The following is a 12,203-nucleotide window of genomic DNA, read 5'->3' on the forward strand; positions in this document are numbered from 1 at the left end:
CCGTTTTCGAAACTTTTTGTAGGACTCTATCTATCAACTGTTTCTGAAACTAAAAACTACAACGCTTTACAACGTGAACTGATGTACTACCCCTTCCGTAGCCTGTTTCTGATTCCAAGTGCTGCGACTGGTGATTTGGTGCCTTACACTGTGCGTTATATATACCTTGAAAACAATCAACTAGCGCTACTTTAAACCAGCGAGTGTAAATATAACTTACTTTCGTAGCACTAAGTTGCGGATAATCTGGTATTTAGGTGGTATATTTGTGAAAGCGTAATGGTGTAAAATATTAGCGCATATGCCGAGCGCGCGAAAGAGAGATTATACGTTTGCAAAGTGCGACTTAAAGTAACGCTAACGCACTTTAGGATTAGCTTAATTGGTGAAGTTCAAATAGAAACCTAATACAACCAGTTTTATGTTCTAAAAAAAGAATCGCTAATAACAATTGTGGTTATTGAGTTAAGCAACGGGCTTTCAGCCTATTATTTAACCATGTGTTGTCAAACATAAATAAATGAACAATAACTTTGTCTGATGTATAGTAGGACAAAGTTTTTCGCCCACTTAACTTATCTCAATAAAAGCCACGTTAGTTTAGCCGTTGTGTCAAACGGTGCAATTTGAATCTCCCTCTTTATAAAGTGAAGTGAAAATAGCTTTCGGATATCCGATGTTTTCATAGTTTCAGGTTTCAATCGTAGTATCATCCGACTGTTGTTGTTTGTATTGCTTCCAATCTTCTCCGTTCGAACATTCCGTTGGGTGCGTACAAATTACAAGTGATTTGATGCCAAGGCAAAGCAATGACAACGTAAAAGAGAACGTCAAATGACCGAACCAAGAAGTATCAAAGCAGTGTTGTAAGTCGGGCCGGGTTCGGGCTTAGATTTCTTAAAAAACGGGATTGATTCGGGACTGACGTTACACTCTGTGTCAGTATTTTTTGAATAAATTTAAGTTTCTAAGTAGCCAGCTGCTGGACTCGACCTAATGTCAAACAACTCGCCTTGTTCAAGGCCAATTGTCTATTATGCTTATTGTCTTGGTCTTTCCTGAAGTTTTAATGTGTAGGTGTGTCAATCAAACTTTCGGGCCGGGTTCGGGGTCTAGTTTCAGGCCCGTTTACAACTCTGTATTGAACGCAAAGCATAGAAACATTACGTTCAGCTTATTGGATACTTATGCCCTAATTCCTAAACATTTTTGTGTCATGTCATAATGTAAAGGTTTTTGTGCTACGGGCTGGAAACTCGAGCCAGATCGCAGATTAAGTTAAAAAACTGGTTTGATTTGCAATGCGGGCACATTTGTTTTACAATATCGATTTAATTATGTGACAGCTTAATACGTCAATTTTTGGTAATTTTTGCCGTTCAAACAAAAATCCAAAATCCAAAATCATTTATAGTTAAATGTTGTGAAAATGAAACAAAAAATTGTTATTTTTTACAGGGTTCGAACCAGGATGCTTTGTAGCGCCCTGGACCATTTTGCAGTTGATGTGTAGTGCAAGTACAATGAAAATATCTGTGGTCAAAAGTAATGCTTGTTTTCTGTTTTGAATAGAGCGTCGCGGATGTTATTTTGATTCATTAAAGCCGACAACGCTCTTTGTGACGCAGACAATTTCCTTTTTCTACAACGGTTGTTGTTATTTATGTTAAAGCTGTATTTTTGGTAATTTAGGCTAGCGCTAAAATGAATTAGTTGTTCAACGATTTTTGTCGCTATGCCTGCCAAAGAAGTCAAAACGGCAACCGAGGTTATTCTGTACTGGCCGAATATTATAGGTAAGTGGTGTGGATTTAAACTAGTGTCTTATAGCTTGGTTTTCTTTCCATAATCTTCGTACAAATGTTCATTTAGAGCAAAGTCGTGCCGGACTTTTTGGGCCGTGTTCAGACTTCCAACAAAACGTGCTTGATTTGCGCCAGACTTCGCAATTGACTTGATTTGTGCCGTCATTTTAAAAACTTTCGGGCTTGTTTTTACATGAAAAAAAAAAAAACGTTTTGAGCCGGTATTCGGGCGGTGTACACTTTCGGGTTCTGGCCCGGTTCGGATCCGGTTCTTTTGTGGTTAAAGCTAACTTCCAAACGCTAATGCCACAAAGGCATGTCGCTTTTAAATTGGTTATAGAAAAATCGGATTATCATTAAATTAATAAGCAAATTACAAAAAAACGTGCCTTTGAAGCAGAGTGTACAAAACATTTAAGTTAATTTGTGCATGATTTTACTGTAATGGTAAATCCTTGTGTATGATTCTATGTTTAAGGCTACCTTCGGTTTGTTTTAATTCTGGTGACGTTCTGGTATATGTCGACAAACTACATCTTCGCTACAATTACGTTTATTGCAAACATACTTCTTGACTGCGTGGATGGGAGAGTTGCAAGACATTTTGATCAGGCTAGTGTTATTTCTTTAACTTTTTTACTTCCAGTGGCTTAACGACAATTTACGCCAATAACTGAAATTTAAAGCCTCTTGTCACATCACCATTATTTTTATTAGCGTTTGCGTAGGTAATGCGGTTATTAAATGCAAATAGGATACACTGGGTAGGCTGAGGCAACTGACGGATGGCGAAGGTTATCAAGTCAGCCACCCGGGTTCACAAATAAAATTTAACAGGCAAAAAAGAAAAAGTCACACGACTGGAGTGATTGAATAATTGCAACTAGTCAGTGTGCGCAAATACGCTATTGATGTACTCTATTGGCCTGTAAATTTATATGTTCATACCACGTGGTTACTATCCTTTTTGAATGCGGAAAATCTATGAACACCATACCTCACGGAAGATCCAGATTTAGCTAATTTTCGATAGGTGGCGCAAAGAGCAGTTTTTACATTTAAAACGTTATATCTTTAAAAATGCTCACGGTTACGGCTATAAGGGTCGTGGTAAGGTTTTTGCATTTAAAATTCAATAAAACTAGCAAAATAACTTAGTTACTGACGTAAAGTTTTCAAAACTTATTTCCCAATCCCTCTTTAGGCGCAAATTAAATAATTCAGCTCTTTACGCCACTTATCGAAAATTAGCTAAATGTGGATCTCCCGTGAGGTATATGGTGTTAATAGCTCTACCTTCGAATGCTCGGTTCCCGATAAAAATGATGGGTATAGCAGAACAACAGGAAAAGGTATATTGAGTGCAGAGCAACCACTGAGTAAAGCATAAATGTATAATCAATTACTTTCAGTGTTCAAAGTACGGAGAACTGCTTGACATCGTACTGGACAGATTCGGAAACGTTGGCTTCATCATACAAATCTCCCAATATTTTCCCGACTATACATTTTTCATGCAACTATGGCAAGTCCGGGTTAAAATCTAAAAACGGATGCACCAAGCAGTGTTTCATGAAATACATTAGTGCCAAAAATATTTGATGGAGCTGGATTTGAATATATAAGTTACTATAGTAACTATATAAGGAACTATAGTTAAAAAACTATAAAAATATGTACTAATACAGTAATCGTCGCCCAAAAATGGCATCAATTTTTCCTTAATGAAATATATTCATGATAACAGGGCGTTCAACGAGTTCGCTGCTTCTTGGGTGCATTTGCATGCTTCTACACTAATGGGCTACAAATTTACATCAGGCAAAGAAAAGAATCATCTTATTCTGGCGTGGGCATACACTGAGGTGAATAGCCTTATCTGTTGTTAGGCTAAAGCAGGGGTGGGGAACCTGCGGCCTTTTAGGGCACAAAGTGCGGCCTTCGATGTTAAAATATATTTTAGGATGTTGAAATTACAAACTGCACCGGGCGCTAAAAAGTAGACAGCAACGTATTTTTCGATCTTTATTCCTCATTACTATTTGATTGGTTCTAAGGCAGCAGTTTTCAAATTAGACCCAAACGGATCCCATAGTGGTTTAGATGGCGATTTCCGTAGTACTACAAAGAGCCCAAGATTCTACAATCTTACTTGTGTTGCAAAAGAACAATTTTTTGCACATAATCGAATGTCTTAAACTTGTCTGTGATGTCACAAGGTGCTCTTAGATCATTGATATTTGTAAACAACCGAGTTTCTAGGTTCAAAAAATCCTGAATGTTGTAGTTAAGGTTGAAATGTAGTAAGGAATTATATTTAGCTTGGGCCGTAAGTGCTACAACTCTACAAGGGAATAGCAAAACGACCATTCTGTACGTCACTAAGTTTGAACACCAGTATCCTTGGCCTAGGAAATAGTCCATGCGGCCTAAACGACTATTAATAAATTGTTTAGTGGCCTTTATAAACAAAAAGGTTCCCCACCCCTGGGCTAAAGTATGATTTATAATGAAAAACAATGGACTGGTAAAGTTACTCGAATTTTACGTTTCCACAGCCTATATTTAGCATTTGGTGGTTCGGATCAGAGCTATTCTTCATTCTCCTTTACCTTCTACATTTCACCGAGGGATCAATTGGTAAGTGGTAGGCCAAAATTCGGTTATTCCTCAACTAGTTTTCGTGCAGTCAAATACAACACCAAGTGATCAGACTATAGCTTAGCCCTAACCCTTGATTTCGTTGTTAATGTTGGGGCGTGGAATAATGCAATAGCCTACAGTCAACGCCTAATTAAAAGGTTATTTTGTGCATTTTTAACGTACCTACATAGCCCTCTTGTAGTTGAACCGTATTTACTCGATTGGAAGCAGCATGTTAAGGTGTAAAGAAATTAATACAAGCTGACCTTAATTGCAAAACAAATTTGGACGCCAAATTAGTCAAAAAATAAGTTTGGATATAATATCGGTATAATTGAAATGTAAGCCCCACAAAATGTATTTATAAAAGTATACGAGTCGCGACATACAAATAAGGTATGTCAAATTTTGTTTGTAAGTTTTTGAAATATATAACACAGCCTTTCAGGCAAATCCACCTATAACGCGTGCACGCGGCCTAACATTTTGTAACCTTTCGTGTAGTCCGATAAAGAGTTTAAACATGTTAACATGCTAGTAAGCTGTTGTTTTTAAAGTTCCAGGTACCAACGTTGGTCTCATCCGACTTTCGTTTATGGCAATGCTTCCCATTTTTGTCGTGCGGACTTTGATTGGATTCGCACAAATCGTTAGTGCTACGATTCGTCTAGCCAAGTTTGATGCTAAGGCAAAGCAGTGACAACTTCAACTGAATAGGCCAATGGAATCATTTACGGCTTTGGACAATATACATTTTTATTTAGCAATAAAGGCACCGTGTGGTTTAGATTTGAAAATATGCCCTGTGAGATTAGGTTTCGCAAAAACTCGGGCCACGAATATTGTATTAGTTTCTATTGAATTCCTATTTGTTTGTAAATACAGTTTGTTTTGCAGCAGTGTGCACTGCTCGTGTATTGTTGACTCGTTACATTAAAAGCTAGATTTGTCAGCCTAATTGTTTTTCGGACCACAGATCATTCGGGTACAAGAATCGTTTTAAACGACGCATGGAAACCGCCACTTTAATCAGAAAGCATAAATTGCATCCAACACAATGCTATTGCTCAAAAGCCACCTGGGCATTTATAAACAACACAATTAAAAAGGATGACAGTACTGGACGCAAAGAAAGCAGAGGTACGGGCACGCGCTCCTTTACCAGAGCGTATCACCACACCACTGTACTGGTGGGCATAATGTTGATGAAACGGCCACTTTTAAATCGTTACCACTGGCAAAAAATGCTGACATCGCCTGAAAAGATGTTTATGGCATGATTTCATTACAATGTCACTGTACCAAATAAGGACTTTAAAGGTTGATGACGTCATTGCTTAATATTTTGTGCTTACGGGACTGACCGCTATGCAAAAGGAAGCAAACTAGCACATGAGATTAACTCAACCTTGCTTTGATATTAAAGTTTGCTACAAAATTTCAGTCTCTTCTGGGCCAATGATTCGACATTAAAATTTGCTTTTGAAAATTACACATTGTCGCTGCAAGAGCCCATCGTAGAAAATACTACTGTCCTTCACACTCGCATTCAAAATCAAGCTCCGAAATTTTTGTTTAACAGCCAGTCCTGTTTTCACTATATCAGCGACAAGGTCGAGCCATCACCTTTTTTCACTGAGAAGGGGCTAGTCTACCTCTCTGATAATGTCATTAAAACAATAACGTTTAATCAAAAATATTTTATTCTCGTGCATCAAGCTCAGAAACACTAATCCACACATTGCGTTTCAGAACGGCGAGTGATAAGTTTTCATCATCGCTTGAGCACAAAAAAGTTATTGACAGAAATTACAAAAGTCAGTAGCTTGCATCTCAACAAATCCAGTACAACAAAACTTTTGGTGAACATTTTATTTTGAAAACATCCAAGTGCTTGCAATTTACTTGTCACCTTCTCCCTTGAAGACATAAGTAAGACCGCATTTTCCACAATATTGTCTGTCAAAATGGGAAGCCATGAAAACACCAGCACCACATTCTGGTGTTGGGCATTCACGCCTCAATCTTGTGATTTTTCCATTTTCGTCAACCTACAAGAAAATGTTATTAAAGTGAAAGGTTATGAAAGTCGACAACCACCCAACAAAAATATTTTTCAATCGAAATTTCTTTTTACTATCTAAGATTATTATTGAGTGCATCATAAAATAAAAGTATGCCAAAAACTGTTCTAAGACTGGCAAAGTCCCATTGAGAAAACAAATATTTGGCTGAAGCCCTCTTTTATCATCAACGAGATGCCAATCCAGGTTAAACATGTATGCAATATTCACATTGTATGGCTGCAGAAAATGCACCACCGCCTACAGTTAAGCATGCATTTGCTCAGAACACTAATCATTCACATCTTTTCAGTACGGCGAGTGATATTTTCATCACAGCAGAATGCATGCCCAAATCACACCAGCTCTTACAAACAGCACAAAATCATTTCAAAAAGTTCCCTGGTACCAGTTTTGATTCATACCTTGTAGTATTTCAAGGTTGCAAGCTTGACCTTCACCCTCTTGTGCTTTATCTTCTTGGGTGTGGTGTAATTCTTCTTCTTACGCTTCTTGGCACCACCCCTCAAACGAAGCACCAAGTGAAGAGTGGACTCCTTCTGTATGTTGTAGTCACTCAAAGTACGTCCATCTTCAAGCTGTTTACCAGCAAAAATCAACCTCTGTTGGTCAGGTGGAATTCCTGTAAAGGTTTAACCACTGTTTATAGAAACCAGGAGCTAGTACATAAGTTGCAGCTATAAGACAACATTGCTCAGATTTTCAGTATTAAATAAACAAGTCGGAAATCTTTTCCATTCATATGGTGTCCTAAGTTTAGCATCATGGCAATGCATGTCTGGTTAAAATCCCAACGAACATTAATGTTATAACTTATAACCTACCTTCCTTATCTTGGATTTTGGCTTTCACATTTTCAATAGAGTCGGAGGCTTCAACCTATGCATATTCAAATTACAATGCTGTTAATGTGCAGTCTTTTTTCAAATAGGGTTGATGATTGTACATTGGGACTTGGGAGTTATTGGACTAATTCAATGTATTCTGTTATTGCTCAGCGGATGGCGGTTCTAAACACAGATGACAAAAGTCATCTCATGTAAACCCACATGCGATTTCATCATTGCAATAATGCAGATACAGAGTATAATAGTCTATTAAACTTTTTAAACAGTGAGTTGCATACAACATAAAAGTCAATTTATAAAGAGCTTAGTAATTATTTGACATTACAACTATTTAGTAGTGTAATTTGTTTAATAATCAAATCTTTAATTAGGCAAAATTTATAATGGGCTTGTACAGTTATCTGTTAACAACTTAACAGTCAAATAATTTTGACTTTTACCTCAAGTGTAATTGTTTTCCCTGTTAGGGTTTTCACAAAGATCTGCATTGTGGTTTTCTGTAAAACATATCATCCTCAGTTTGTGAAAACCTAGACATGTCATGTAACAGAAACCACTCAACAAATCTTTGAAGCTTATAACTGCAAAGAGCAGGTCTCGCATAGTATTATTTACAATAAACTTCGTTGGATAAGGCGAATTTACAGTTTGCAACAAAAGTGTAACTTTTTAAAACTTAAAAAAATAAGAAAATTCAAAAATTTCGACCCCCCAAAAAAACACGACCTACCTCCACCGACAATGATCGAAAAGACTTGCCTCGTGTGCAATTTTTTTCTCGTTGCTCCTGGGCTCACAACGGTTCAGGCGTTTTGTTTGCGCGAAAAAAGAATTTTCTAATAAGATTTCTATACTGTTACATCTTATGGTTAAATTTGTGTCGATTGATGGCAATTTTACGAACAATCCAATCAAACAACCTTTTCGTTGTTACTTACGAGTTCTTTCTACACGTGGAAATAAAAATGCCTCTCGTATACCGTATTTACTCGATTGTAAGCCGCGGTTTATATTGTTTTTTTACCTGCCGTTTGTGCGGCTTACAATCGGGTGAGGCTTACATTATAATTTTATATCGATATTATTTCTACACTCCAACTTGTTTATTTAGGTTTCAAAACTTGTTTGCATGTACAGATTATACGTCGACATACATTCTGTTGGGCACAGTTATCAACGTACGTAACAGATGTGGGCAAATTGTTACCGGTATACTCACCCGATCCGTCTGGAAGTCCTCGATTGACGGATCGGGTGGTATACTATGTAAGAATTGAAAGATGGAATGCGTTTCTTGTTAAAAGAGCTTTTAAATGTTATCCTTTTCTAGTAGACAGAAATATGCTAGAAATATATTTTATATTATACTTACTACGGTAATCGTATAAAGATTGTATGATCCCAAATCACTTCTAAATTTGGGGACTGATCAGAGCAGTTGCTCTTAACCTTTGTTTGAACAGAGCCAGTAAAATGAGTTAAAGTAATAACTAATAACCCATTATGGACCTTCTATTTTTAATAAGCACACATTTCGGGTGGAATATTTACTAAAATCTTTTAAAATGTAATGACCCTGGTTTAAAGATAACTGTCTCCGATAATGTAATACAATTCCCAAACTAAAAACGTGAAGGTTCACAGCGGTATAGCAGTGTATGTGATTGGGAGGTAAAATATGTAATGCCCCCATTGTCCTGGTGTTTCCTGTGATCGACAAACTTAGTGACAACTGACAGACAACAATAAACTAACAATGTTTACAAAATGCAAATATATTTTATCAAGCAAAAAGTACAAAAACTCAAAAATGATTGACATGATAGAAAAAATCAAAAAGGAAGGCAGTTTTTTTTCAAACCCACTCATGTTTTGCAGGAAAAACACAAAGCACTTTCTGTTGAGCCTTCATAGCTGCAAAAAAAGGAATTTAGTTGCATAATTTTGCTAGTTGTCAAAAAGAGTTTCAAACTAGGGCAGTGGTTCTCAAACTTATACTGATTGTTGTGGTGACTTTTTCCATTGCTGCATACCACCTAAATCTTGTTTAAAGGGTAGATCAACAGTTATTTTTGACTACTGGAGCTTACTTATAAAACCAGCATGTTAGCAATTCCTTAAAAAACGTATACAACACAGGTTCTGCCAAAACCAGGACTGATCAGTTGGGTCAGTTGCGCAGCAATTCTTGATGTGGCTTAAATTAAGTATATATAGCAGAAAGATAATCGCGTACCAGTAAAGCCCTGACATGCCACTAGTGGTATGTATATCACAGTTTGAGAACCACTGCAGTAAGGAAGCAAATAGGTTTAAGTGCAATGATAATTTAGTTTTCATATAGTTTGTGATGCAGTTTGATCAGTGTTAACCAGTGTGCTATTTAAGAATACATTTTTACAAGAAAAATAAACAAGACATATTTTTATTAGAAAAATTTGCAAATTGGGATCTTGTCAGAATCATACCTGAGAATGGAACAATTTGAACAATACTGTTTGTCACAACTGGCGCATGTTCTGCCACAACTTTGGCAAATGCTATTCAGGCAAAATTCACAATTGGATGTTGGAGATAGATGACTGCATGCATTGGGTAGTTGAACTGCACAAAAGGGTAAAGAAAGCAATCACAAAAATGTCATTCAAACTTGTACAACTTTACCACAAGCCAATAAATGATAAGTGAGCTGCAGACACTGTTTTGACAAATAAGGTCTTATGACTACTATAGCCAATATTGCCTATATCTTGTCACTAGTTGCACTGATGAGATCTTATAGGTAGAAACAGTGTGTACTGTCTGCAAGTTATGTACGTTTTTACCTGTTTTAGGATGAATTTGCTTCTGGTTATGTGGTTTATTTCCTTTGCTGAAAAACTCAATAATACTTTTTTGTTGGTGTTTTTCACATGATTCAATATTATCATCATTATTGTTTAGAACATTTTGTTCATCTTGTTCAATTTTGGAGTAAAACTGCTTGGCTCCATTCAACAAAAGCTGTCGTGTGTGATCTAGAAAAATAAAGCATTCCGGTTTTGTAAGTCTTATCAAATTATACCGATCACAGTATGCATTCTTTACCAAAATTAAAAATCATTTTGTCAATATATTACAAACAAAATCAATTGCAATTTAGTTATAACCTAGAAGTTCGTCTACATGTACAAGAGAAAAAGAAGAAAACCTTATCTAAATAAAAAAACAAGGCCTGCTGTATTCCCCTGTACAAAGACCAAGATAAAATTGAAAATTGACACATATTGCACAAACGATTTGGCACCTGCTTAGTTTTGAATCAAATTGATACGTTTATGTGCATAAGTTCACAACCACAAGAACCAACCTAGAATAGCATATTTGTAACTTGCTCCATCAATTCCATTAGCAACTTCTTTTGTACTGATGTGTGTTTTCATTTGCATTGGCGTGTCTTCACTCCAAGGATTTTGCCTTTTCGTCATCTCTGAGTTTTGTTTAAACTATTGAAAACAAAAAAGTACTGCTCTATGAACTGCACAATACGCCGATTTTCAAAATTCCAAATCTTGCTGCACTCTTTAGGAACTTGTTTTGGTCGCGTAAAAACAATCTCTGACACTATCAGTCTTTGACGTAGCCCATGTAAGTCCTGTTTACTTATTTTCCACAAAGATTTTTTGTTTACAATTTGCAAACATAATAGTTGTATTCTTGTATATTATTTGTAGTGTTTAAACAATTTATAATAAAATTCAAAAAAGTGCTTAGACAAAGAAATAACCACCATAACATTTAACAAATTTGTATCCTCGCTACGATCCAACTGAATAACAAGTGTTATTTTGCGAACACTTACGGTATTCAAGTTCGGCAGCTGTCATGATGACACTGACAAGGGCTTTGGCAACAGTATGAGCCAAAGCCTTCATTTCAGCACGGTCAAAAGAGCTGAACATTGGCAAATTTTGTATAGTGTCTCGCAAAGCAGGCGGTCCTAAGAGCCTTCCATCGATCGGACTGGCGCAATTGGGTAAAATTTTGTCATCATCTCATCTCCTATTCAATTCAAGTCAATTGTAAAAGATATCGGAAATGATTTTTTTCTTGTGTCTGTTGTCAGCAGAAAACCAGGTTCAGTGCAGTACGTAACTAATAATATATAATTGGACATTTTTTGGCTAGATTCGCAAAGTATAACCATCCGACTTGTTTCATTTCACTGTGGAATATTTGCATTTGAGCTTGATTCAGATTTAATTTCTTGTGTTTGGCATCGAGCATACGGTTGATTAGGTTTCTAAGAAATGGTACAAATCAACCAACACAAAATAAAAATTAACTAGCCTACTGTAAAGTTTACTCGTAGTTTCTTTGTCTTGCTTATGAAATCTTTGTTTTCTGAGCGTGTTGATTAAACATAACATTGTGCAAACAACTGATTAAGATATTTATTGAGTTGATTGTGTTTGATTGGTCATTCCTGTCTTCAGTCGAACTTGTCGTATCAAAGAATCATCTGCAAGTCATTCGGTCGAAAGAAAACTCGTTACCCTCAGACTAGTATGGTTGACAGACTTGAACTTAGCGAAGGTTTGATAGCGCTGCAAATTAAGTTTGACGAATGGTGGTAACGAGGCTTGTCATTTTTAAACGGCCTCAATAAACTTTTTTGCAACGATGACTAGTAGACCGAGTTTAATTCGAAATTTGTGAAATAAAACGTATGACAAACAATTGGTTTGTTTTTGGATGGGTTTGCCTCGGACCTGCGCTCTAGAGCTACAAAATATATTATCAGCTACCCTATGCACAAGTGCAAAGTGCAAAGAAGACTAAAA

The 12,203-nt window shown here is 36.5% G+C and overlaps 3 protein-coding genes across 4 annotated transcripts in view; 1 reads left to right on the top strand and 2 right to left on the bottom strand.

Annotated features, from left to right (window-relative positions):
* Positions 1-3,557: 3,557 nt before the first annotated feature.
* LOC145215567 (CDP-diacylglycerol--inositol 3-phosphatidyltransferase-like) lies at positions 3,558-5,367 on the top strand. Its single transcript, XM_080084281.1, has 3 exons — positions 3,558-3,670; positions 4,364-4,445; positions 5,006-5,367. Exons 1-3 carry the CDS (start codon positions 3,605-3,607, stop codon positions 5,146-5,148), a joined length of 291 nt encoding a protein of 96 aa, XP_079940407.1. The 5' UTR covers positions 3,558-3,604; the 3' UTR covers positions 5,149-5,367.
* Positions 5,368-6,133: 766 nt separating this feature from the next.
* The window catches only part of LOC145215564 (ubiquitin-ribosomal protein eS31 fusion protein), a 291,245-nt gene continuing 285,175 nt past the window's right edge, over positions 6,134-12,203 (bottom strand). Inside the window, exons 1-5 of one of the 2 annotated variants that reach the window (XM_080084278.1) lie at positions 8,111-8,188; positions 7,821-7,877; positions 7,357-7,411; positions 6,937-7,154; positions 6,134-6,499 (exon numbers count right to left, since the gene is read on the bottom strand). In XM_080084278.1, coding sequence (XP_079940404.1) covers positions 6,350-6,499; positions 6,937-7,154; positions 7,357-7,411; positions 7,821-7,868 — 471 coding nt within the window. In that variant the 5' untranslated portion in view covers positions 7,869-7,877; positions 8,111-8,188 and the 3' untranslated portion in view covers positions 6,134-6,349. Of the gene's footprint in view, positions 6,500-6,936; positions 7,155-7,356; positions 7,412-7,820; positions 7,880-8,110; positions 8,189-12,203 lie in introns of those variants that run through there. The other variant, XM_080084279.1, reaches the window with a different exon arrangement.
* On the bottom strand, positions 9,140-11,677 carry LOC145215563 (apoptosis regulatory protein Siva-like). The gene is made up of 5 exons (XM_080084277.1): positions 11,222-11,677; positions 10,730-10,865; positions 10,206-10,397; positions 9,849-9,984; positions 9,140-9,294 (listed from the first exon to the last, which is right to left on the bottom strand). The coding sequence occupies exons 2-5, from the start codon at positions 10,845-10,847 to the stop codon at positions 9,246-9,248; spliced, it is 495 nt and encodes a 164-aa protein (XP_079940403.1). The 5' UTR covers positions 10,848-10,865; positions 11,222-11,677; the 3' UTR covers positions 9,140-9,245.

The sequence above is a fragment of the Phallusia mammillata genome, chromosome 2, assembly GCF_965637545.1.
Source record: "Phallusia mammillata chromosome 2, kaPhaMamm4.hap1.1, whole genome shotgun sequence".
In the NCBI taxonomy this organism is placed as follows: domain Eukaryota; kingdom Metazoa; phylum Chordata; class Ascidiacea; order Phlebobranchia; family Ascidiidae; genus Phallusia; species Phallusia mammillata.

What these genes read in the sequence shown, in the direction of transcription:
- LOC145215567 (XM_080084281.1), top strand. Translation starts at nt 3,605, where the DNA reads ATGGGCTACAAATTTACATCAGGCAAAGAAAAGAATCATCTTATTCTG. An exon ending in TGGCGTGGGCATACACTGAG is followed by an intron (nt 3,671 to 4,363) that starts GTGAATAGCCTT and finishes ACGTTTCCACAG; the next exon opens with CCTATATTTAGCATTTGGTG. An exon ending in TTTCACCGAGGGATCAATTG is followed by an intron (nt 4,446 to 5,005) that starts GTAAGTGGTAGG and finishes TTGTTTTTAAAG; the next exon opens with TTCCAGGTACCAACGTTGGT.
- LOC145215563 (XM_080084277.1), bottom strand. Translation starts at nt 10,847, where the DNA reads ATGACGAAAAGGCAAAATCCTTGGAGTGAAGACACGCCAATGCAAATG. An exon ending in TTACAAATATGCTATTCTAG is followed by an intron (nt 10,398 to 10,729) that starts GTTGGTTCTTGT and finishes TTATTTTTCTAG; the next exon opens with ATCACACACGACAGCTTTTG. An exon ending in GCAAATTCATCCTAAAACAG is followed by an intron (nt 9,985 to 10,205) that starts GTAAAAACGTAC and finishes CCTTTTGTGCAG; the next exon opens with TTCAACTACCCAATGCATGC.